Source organism: Rhagoletis zephyria, unplaced genomic scaffold (genome assembly GCF_001687245.7).
Source record: "Rhagoletis zephyria isolate East Lansing unplaced genomic scaffold, Rhagoletis_zephyria_1.1 Rzeph_scaffold_01896, whole genome shotgun sequence".
Taxonomy (NCBI): domain Eukaryota; kingdom Metazoa; phylum Arthropoda; class Insecta; order Diptera; family Tephritidae; genus Rhagoletis; species Rhagoletis zephyria.
Window position 1 is genome coordinate 79443 of NW_016158980.1, and position 10257 is coordinate 89699.

General features: G+C 35.0%; 1 protein-coding gene across 1 annotated transcript in view; it reads left to right on the forward strand.

Moving 5' to 3' along the window:
* Positions 1 to 2391: 2391 nt before the first annotated feature.
* LOC108365500 (uncharacterized) overlaps positions 2392 to 10257 on the forward strand; it is a 12191-nt gene continuing 4325 nt past the window's right edge. The window contains exons 1-2 of the mRNA XM_017619540.1: positions 2392 to 4162; positions 4236 to 4256. Of these exons, the coding sequence (XP_017475029.1) occupies positions 2843 to 4162; positions 4236 to 4256 (1341 nt within the window). The 5' untranslated portion in view covers positions 2392 to 2842. The remainder of the gene's footprint in view (positions 4163 to 4235; positions 4257 to 10257) is intronic.

The following is a 10257-nucleotide window of genomic DNA, read 5'->3' on the forward strand; positions in this document are numbered from 1 at the left end:
TCAGGCAGTAGAATTCTCCTTTCTGTTTTGCGAAGAAAAGGAGATATACACCTTTTGCAGAGAACACCTTTGTATATTTTTAATGCTTACTGGGTTATATCCTATCTTCTTTTGTTTCTCTCATTCTTTTGCATATTCTGGAGTTTGACAGCTGAACTCCAACATTTAATTTGCATATGCAACCAAAGTCATACGCGTGATTTTGAAGGTGTTTTTATTTAATGAATTGTGATTAATTAGTGGATATTAAAGCCGTAAAGAAAGTTATAACTAATCGAGTAAAGTGTAAAGTGAAGGGGAATACACAAATATATTGGTGAAGTGGCTGCTTTAAGGAGAATAGGATTGATAAATGTACGCTAATTTATGAATTCTACAAAAAAGGGCATATTTCAAACCCAATTTGTAAATCAATTAGTGGCCAAAAATTACAAAAGTGGGAGTTAAAATAATGCGTAGACCCTTGACTACAAGTCTACTACGGGCTACGGAATAGCCCGAAATAGTTGGGAGCGCTACTAAACCTCACCCGAAGCTTTTGCTTTCGGATGGGTTCTTTGAAGGAATCTAATATATACGATACCACTCTCAAAGCTTTTGCTAAACTAGAAAACCGTTCGAGAATGTCACTGATATCATTTAACGTTGTCTATTATTTTCGTAATTCGATGGGCCAGAAAGGTTGACCACGAACAAGGTGGCTTTCGTATCCATGCTAGAACAATTGTCTGATCGGTCCAAAGATTTATATTAAGATGGCCTAATTCAACATTGTTGGTAATCGATTCCACTATTTCTGCTAGTAAATCTTGGTAATGAAATGGTTTTCACTGGAGCTTCTTTCGCTTTCGCTACCAACAGGTTGACCAGAATTTTGTCTTATGTTTCCACGCGTAGAAAAACTGCGGCCATATATACTTTCGGGGAAGCATCGCAGAATCTGTTGATACCCACCGGGAAGTTCCTTTTGTTATCGATTTGTAGTTTTTGGTAAAATTCTGCCATGTATCTAAAGTCATTGGAGAAACGGCCTCGTCCCAGTTTGTACCCTCTAACCATATGTGTTGCATCAATATTTTAGCTACAATTATTATTGGAGCTAACCAACCTAATGGGTCGAGGAGTTTGGCAATGGCTGATAATATAGCCCTCTTTAATGGGTTGACGTTGTCTCCTATTGACTTGGCTATAAAGTAAAATTGGTCGGAATGAGCGTTCCATTTTATACTTAGTGCTTTAACACTACTAGTATCTTCAAACTCTAGGAAATCCACACTCAGTAGATCTCGATTTTGTAAACCTTGCAAGATTTTGTTACAATTTGAAGCCAATTTTCTCAGAGGAAAACCAGCTGACTTCTCATCCCTAGCTTAGATTGCAGAGTCTAAAGTATGTTCTCCAGCTAGAACGTCGTCGACATACATATTTTTCTGTAAAATATTTTACGCTGTAGGTCAAACATTTTCAGAGTCTTCAGCGAGTTGAAGCAATGCCTTTACCGCAAGATAAGAAGCACAGTTTATACCGAAAGTAACCGTCTTTAATTCGTAAAAACCTATTGCATTATTTGAACATTTGCGAAAAACTATCCTCTGATACTTTGTTTGGGTTTCATCTACAAGGATATGCCTGTACATCTTCTCAATATCGCTATTCAAGACGTACTTGAAAAGTCTCCAGCGGAGAATCAAAATTGGTAGATCAGATTGGAGCACAGGTCCTGGAAGGAGAATATCGGTGGTAGATAATATATATATATTTTAGGCCGGGTCGATTTGTGGGGAGGCAAAAAAAACGCCCATTGCTCTGTGAAAATCATATTCTAGGGATCAAAATAAGAAACTTTGCCGAAGGAACCATACCTCTAAAACGAATTCTGATGTCCCCCAATTTGGGTCGAACTTTTGGGTAGGGGCAAATTTTGAAAAATCCCACTTTGACCCATTTAGAGTGCTCCAATCGAGTCCAAATGTATGACCGACCCCCACTAACTTTGGAGGCCCGACCCACCGATGCCAGTGGCACACCCCCTGGAACCCCCCTGGGGGTTCACCATACAAACATTTCAAAAAATCGCCGGTTTTGCACTTTACATGAAAAAATCAGCGAAATGCCTATGTTTTTTCTTTTTGGAGTTTATTTTTCTCTTTAGAAATTTATTTAGTCAGAACATATGTAAATGAAAAAATTAATTTAACTTAGTAATAGAAAAGAAATTAAAAAAAATTATTAGAAATTAGCGTTTTTACAACCCTTTTAAAACCAAGGCATCACTGTGATGCATTTGCATGTCGTAAACATAGTTGTGTGGGTTTTTTATTCAACCGTTTTAAAAAATGAAGGTATCACTGTGACACAATTGCAAATCGGAAAATTGCTTGTGTGCGTTTTTTAAGACACAGCTGCATGTCGTAAACTTACTTGTGTAGTTTTTTTATAGCACCTACTTAAGAAATGAAGGTTGTTTTTACAACCCTTTTTGTGGGTATTTTAAGGCACCTTCTTAAGAAATGCGCGTTTTTTGCAACCATTTTAACAATTAAGGTATCACTGGAATGCACCGCAACCCTTTTAAACAATGAAGGTATCACTGTGACACAATTGCAGATCGTAAAATTGCTTGTGTTGTTTTTTTTAAGCCACCACAAGACACAGCAGGTAGAATTGAAATTACCATTTCATTCTTATTACCTCGTCTCGTAGACCATATATAACGCAACAGTTTTTGTGAATGCATTAAGTCGTTGTGAAGAACTCAAAGTGTGAAGTGCTAATTTCAGATAAAAAAATATTTCAAAAAAAATAATAAGTGAAGTGACCATTCCAAATCAAAAAGTTTACAATGAATCCACCATCCTCTACACCGCAAGATGAAGCAACTACATCAACAACTATCGAAAACCCAATGAGTCATATACCCAAGCATGATGTTACTGTTTTTGGTGTGTCTACTGATTTAACTGATCTTAATTTACCAACCCATCTGGATATCTTGAGATATTATTTTTACTTAAGCGAACGTGCTAAAACAGAACAAAAAAAGTTTTCCCATAAATCATTCACTATTCAAGTACAAGATAAGTTGATTGGAATTTGGGAAAAACTTGGTATGGAAATAATGCTGAAAAAAGGTGTATTTAATAAATTGAATAAATTGCTTGACAAGTATCAAGAGCAAATCAAGAGAAGAAACAACACCCAACAATTTACAGAGTATGTAAAATCTCTGGAAACAATTTTTTACATTGGAACATGTAAATGCGATTTGAAGGCAGCTCCATGTGCATGCGGCTGGGTTCCCGAACGCCTCAAAGAGTTCATGCACGATCAACATAATCAGAGAAGACTAACAATGGATGCATTTGTGATGGAAACTGAAGAGCAAGGAGCAACGTCTATGTCATCAATGCCAACATACCAAGATCCCGATGATTCAACATACGCACCGCCACCGGTTCAAGAAGATATGGATAGAAGCACAAGTTCACAATACACAGAGAGATACGATTGTTTTAACTTTGCCTTGGTATGTGACAGATTTGGTGTGCCTGACAGAGTAGCATCAGCATTGGGAACCGCTCTTTTGCAAGATTTTAAAATTAAAGATAAGCATGGGAAACCTCTCATCATGGATAAATCGAAAGTTCGCAGAGAAAAAGAGAAATGCAGACAAGAAGTGCTTCGCAAACGGTTAGATGATACCAATTTGTTAGCGTTTTCATTCGATGGCAGAAAAGATGATACTTTAACGATAGATAAAATTGATGAGAAGTATCATACTAGGATGGTAAAAGAACCTCATCTTGTTATTTTGAGAGAACCCAATTCTGAATTGATTGGTTACGTAAGACTGGAACATGAAACCGCTGAATACAAAACAACCAAATTAAATGGTTTTTTCAACGATAAAAATATATCACTGGATGCATTAATTGGAATATGCACTGACGGTGAGCCAACAAACACTGGCCCACACGGTGGAATTATACGACGATTCGAATTGCTGTTAAAAAGACCATTGCATTGGTTCGTTTGCCTTCTACACTTCAACGAACTTCCGTTTCGGCATTTGTTTGAAGCTTTGGATAAATCAACCAGCACTGGACCAAGATCGGCAACCGGAAAACTGAGCCGTCAAATCGAAACTTGTGAAACTCTTCCGGTAAGTTATTGCTATCACTCATTTATTATAATTGTCAACCATTTTTAATTATTTTATTATTATATATTTTCAGGTGGTGGACGGCTTCCAGAAAATTGAGTTGCAAAATATGCCCCCTGCTCCAGAAAAAATTGAATTTTCCACCGATTCGAAGTACTTATACGACATGGCCCATGCAATTTCTAGCGGCGTGGTTCCGGTGGATCTGGCTAACATCAAACCAGGGAAAATTGTACATTCTCGGTGGCTCACCAAGGCCGCTAGATTATTGCGATTATATGTGACAACGGAAAATCCAGATGCAAATTTAAGAATTCTGGTTGAATTTATAATTAAATGTTATGTGCCAATGTACTTCAATATCAAGTATTACAGCTCTGTCGTGTACGGCAGTGCATTATTTTTCAAGTTCATTGGTTGGTCACGATTTCTAGAACCTCGTTTACGCAAAATTGTCAATCAAGTAATTAAAGATAATTCATATTATGCGCATTCGGAAAATATCTTGTTATCAATGTTGTTTGATGATAGCAAAGAAAAGCGCGACTGTGCCATCAAGAAAATTCTACGCTATCGAACCGATGTTGACGAGCCAATGGAACTTAGAGTTTATAAAAAACCAGATATAAACTTTAATTGCACAAGTTATACGGAAATGATCAATTTGAATGATATAAATATCGTATTTGAACCACCATTCACGCGAAGCATTCCGTACGATACATTGAAAGAATATTTAAATCAAGATGATCCACCGTTTAATGATCCAAAAATTCCATCACACATACAAGGAACGGAACGACATGTTCAATTGCTAGCTAGCGTTTCCAAACGGGTTATACCGGAAAATGTAGAGGCTGTTATGGCGACGACATTAGAGAGCCGTGCGAAATTGCCCAGACTTGAAAGTAAAAAAGACTTCAAACAATAATTTTTTTTAGTTTCTTTTCTATAACTCACTTAAATTAATTTTTTCATTTACATATGTTCTGACTAAATAAATTTCTTAAGAGAAAAAAAAGATATTATTATAAATAAATAATAAATATTATTATAAATAAATAAATAAAAATAAAGAAAAAACATAGCCATTTAGCTGATTTTTTCATGTAAAGGCCAAAAATGGTGATTTTTTGAAATGATTGTATGGGGAACCCCCCAGGGGAGTTCCAGGGGGTGTGCCACTGGCATGGGTGGATCGGCCGTCCAAAGTTAGTGGGGGTCGGTCATACATTTGGACTCGATTGGAGCACTCTAAATGGGTCAAAGTGGGATTTTTCAAAATTTGCCCCTACCCAAAAGTTCGACCCAAATTGGGGGACATCAGAATTCGTTTTAGAGGTATGGTTCCTTCGGCAAAGTTTCTTATTTTGATCCCTAGAATACGATTTTCACAGAGCAATGAGCGATTTTTAAATCGACCCGCCCTAATATATATATATATAATAATAGGTAATATTTTATCCTATTGCTTATTCGCCGTTCGTTTCAAATAATATTGTATATTTTTCGAGCTCAAGGCCACATGAAAATCAAAACGCAATTTTATCGGCAAATAAAAACTAATGCAAAATCAAAAGTTGTGTTTTGATTTTCATGTGGCCTTGAGCTCGAAAAATATACATTGTGGTAGATAATAGTTATCAGCCGCATCTGACGACTGAGGTTCATTAAATTTAAGCATATGACCCATTATAACTCGGTTGTATTCCGTTTGAAGATTTGTATTTCGTAAGTCCTGTCTCATTCCTGTAAAATTGAGAGCACGCTCTTTTCAATGAAAAGTGCCTTGGCTTCTTCCCACATGACCTTCAACTCTTCTTGTTGAATTTTCAGTGAATCTGGTTTCAGTAAATGGTGTGGTCAGCTGTGGGTGTGCCAAGAAATTCTAAATCTGTGTGGAATTCAAAATTGAAAATATATGGAGAAAATATTCAGCGAGTGATCTTGTGAGAAAGGCGGTAGTGAATATACGTAAAAATTACAGTCCACTAAAAAGGTCTGGCGGTCCAGAAACAGATAAATAACTTCAAAACTAATCGCGCGCGAAAACTATTTGTGAGCAACTAATTTTTGTGAAAAAGACAAATATTATAACAATTAAAAATAATTTCAGTTGCTTGNAAATTACAGTCCACTAAAAAGGTCTGGCGGTCCAGAAACAGATAAATAACCTCAAAACTAATCGCGCGCGAAAACTATTTGTGAGCAACTAATTTTTGTGAAAAAGACAAATATTATAACAATTAAAAATAATTTCAGTTGCTTCNCAAATATTCAGCGAGTGATCTTGTGAGAAAGGCGGTAGTGAATATACGTAAAAATTACAGTCCACTAAAAAGGTCTGGCGGTCCAGAAACAGATAAATAACTTCAAAACTAATCGCGCGCGAAAACTATTTGTGAGCAACTAATTTTTGTGAAAAAGACAAATATTATAACAATTAAAAATAATTTCAGTTGCTTGAATTCGTGTTTTAATTAAATTCACAAATTCTGAGTAATCTTTTCTGATCTACTTGCAAGTGCCACAAAGTGCATTGAAGTCGGTTTACATATACACATACGTGAATACATATAGCGGCAGAGGCTTAACCTAAAAACTGCCATTTATCGTGCGTTTTTATACCCGAGCGCACTTGTGCACAAGGGTATATTAATTTTGTTCACATAACGGTTGTTTGTAACAGCCAAAACGAATCGAGATAGATATAGACAAATGTATACATAAATGCTCAGAATTAATAGAGAAATCGATTAAGCCATGTCTGTCTGTCCGTCCGTCTGTCCGTCCGTCTGTCCGTCCGTCCGCGTAGACGAANTATAAGGGTAAATTTCAGAAATGCTTGAAACTGCAATATTTCGAAATTTAAAGACGCTAATTTACTCAAAATTGATACACCCCGGCTTACCATCTATCGGTAGCTTTCGGAAAGGTGATAAAATATATATTTAATACTTGCGCCGGGTATTTAATGTTCGGCTCCACCCGAACTTAGACTTTCTTACTTGTTTTCACAAAATCACTCTAGGGCACGGTGCACGTCAGAGCGATACGATACGCGATATGATATGAATGCATCGGCATGCTGAGTACGTGGGAATTGGTAGGAAGCGATTAAAACTGTGCACACTTACATGACAGCGACACCGCTGCGATATAAGATCGCATGCGTATCGCACGTGCGGTACGGTTTTCTGAACGAGGTGAGATTAGTATTGCGCGGCATTTTTTTCAATAGGCATGATCGTTTCACAGGCGGAATCATCATCTTCAATTTTTGTATCGAATTAATTAAAAAACCGAAAAAACTACTGTAGAACAGACATGACAAGTTTGGCATTGAGAAATATGGCATCTGAGGTCACAAAATAATATTTTTCGTGATGGTTTATTTGCCTTTGTTTTCACATCTTTAAAAATAAATTTAAAGAATCCAATAATTTTAAACCTATTTATTTTTGATTTTGAATTTGGTGTTTGTTTAAAAGTTAATGATTAACTATTTTGTTTCAAATATTCAAATAAATAGTAATTAGTGTACTTAGAAGCAATTAAGAAATAATCATCTCATTTACCATTAAAAGAAGAAATGAGATATAATAACAAATACTAAAAAATTATGTATGTTCTTTTCCATCAGTGTTATTTTATTATATTTAATAAGTTTTTAAATTAAATAGAGAAAGTACCAATTTGTGTGCCCAATGCTACAAAAAATAATGAAGTAAAAATACTTGGTAAGTCATGATATTTTTCAGGTAGGTTTTGCCGAGTGAAGTAAGAAATTTTTGTCACACACCCACGCAATCTTGATTTACTATTAAAACCCCGGTTTAGACCTTTCGAATAATATATGTATATACACTTTCAGAAATCTTATGAGATCTGTGTGCATTTTCTGTATANTTTTTCAATAGGCATGATCGTTTCACAGGCGGAATCATCATCTTCAATTTTTGTATCGAATTAATTAAAAAACCATGTTTATGGAACTATACCGAAAAAAACTACTGTAGAACTGACATGACAAGTTTGGCATTGAGAAATATGGCATCTGAGGTCACAAAATAATATTTTTCGTGATGGTTTATTTGCCTTTGTTTTCACATCTTTAAAAATAAATTTAAAGAATCCAATAATTTTAAACCTATTTATTTTTGATTTTGAATTTGGTGTTTGTTTAAAAGTTAATGATTAACTATTTTGTTTCAAATATTCAAATAAATAGTAATTAGTGTACTTAGAAGCAATTAAGAAATAATCATCTCATTTACCATTAAAAGAAGAAATGAGATATAATAACAAATACTAAAAAATTATGTATGTTCTTTTCCATCAGTGTTATTTTATTATATTTAATAAGTTTTTAAATTAAATAGAGAAAGTACCAATTTGTGTGCCCAATGCTACAAAAAATAATGAAGTAAAAATACTTGGTAAGTCATGATATTTTTCAGGTAGGTTTTGCCGAGTGAAGTAAGAAATTTTTGTCACACACCCACGCAATCTTGATTTACTATTAAAACACCGGTTTAGACCTTTCGAATAATATATGTATATAAACTTTCAGAAATCTTATGAGATCTGTGTGCATTTTCTGTATTATTTTTTTTCGTCTTTTTTCAAATTTGGCAAAGTTTTCATGCACTATTTTATAAAGCAACTATACTACTCCTGAATTGATGCAAAATTAATATTTAATATATAGTGATTTTTACTTTAAAAAATCGAGGGAAGGTTATTCAACCTGTCATAAGAAAAAGAATATTTTGGCTATACAAAAATTTGTGCTTAACCTTTCTTTAATTCAGCTTTGACCGATTTCTCCTTGTAATGAACGCAATATTCTGAAATAATTTGTCATGAAAATTTGAATACCTTATTTAATTTTTAGCTGACTTTGTAAAAATCAACATCAGTTTTATTCGATACTAGCCAATGCCCGCTTACTTCGCGGCACCTAATAAGAGCTTTTGCGTTGGCCAATGCAAAAGAGCGTTTAAAAACAAAATAAGTCTGTAAAGTCAAAATTTTTGATTTAAGTTGAAACCACTAAGGTGCAGTATCCTCCTCACACATAGGCGAATAATAGTAACGCTGTGATGCCATATGGAATACCAATCCCTTTTAGTGGCATGAGCTTTACTGATGGTCTTATTTCCACCTGTGAGATCTCTGCCAATCATGCGTAATCTTTTTGTATATCTTGCAACTACAACATTGGTGCGATGCGTATGCCAATAAAAGTTCTTATAGGGAAACTCAAGAGCACAGAAGTGCGTTTTCTTTTTAGGAGGGCCAACAATGGATGAAAAATTTTCCGGTACATTGCTAAATGAGTCGTGTGATCTCTTAGGTATCTTTCAAATGAAGCAATTGATATACCTACGGTAATCTTTCCTTGTTAATTCACCACTTTTACAAGTCGTGGTAAAATTTATGAACTGATTTCTGGGTAGCTGCAAGACCGCATGATCGTGCGTCAGAAAAACTTAACCCCATCCTTCATTTAGACATCTGAAAACTAAATTCGTATAACTTAAACATAGGTCCAAAGCAGACCAACCGCATGTGGTTTCTATACATTTCGGCTGCAGCGCCATCCATTGGGTTCATTTTCTGCAAAACCATTGCTTACCATAAAATGAATACGTGTTATGAATTTCAACCTTACCTCCAGCTGTACTAATCGGGTAAATTTTTATCAAAAGAATTTTCCATCATACAGGTACATAGCTCACATTTAAAATTTGAACGGAATCGGTTAATAAATACGATTTTTATAAATAACTCTACTCCAGCACCACCTAGTGAGTTTTATAGTAGCATGTAATTGGACCATATATATATGTAAGATAACCTCCGACAAACTGACGGAACTCTATTCAGTGTTTTTTTGAGTTTATTCCGAACAACGAAAACGGCTATCATTTTATGCAAATAGGTATGTAGATAGGACAGTTTATAGCGAAACTCGTAAAAGCAACGCTCCATTGTTTGTGAAGAATTTAAAAAAAATTCTTCAAAATGTTCACATAAATTTTACCTTACTGAAAATTAAAGACAAAGTTACAATAGTTCAATGGGATTTA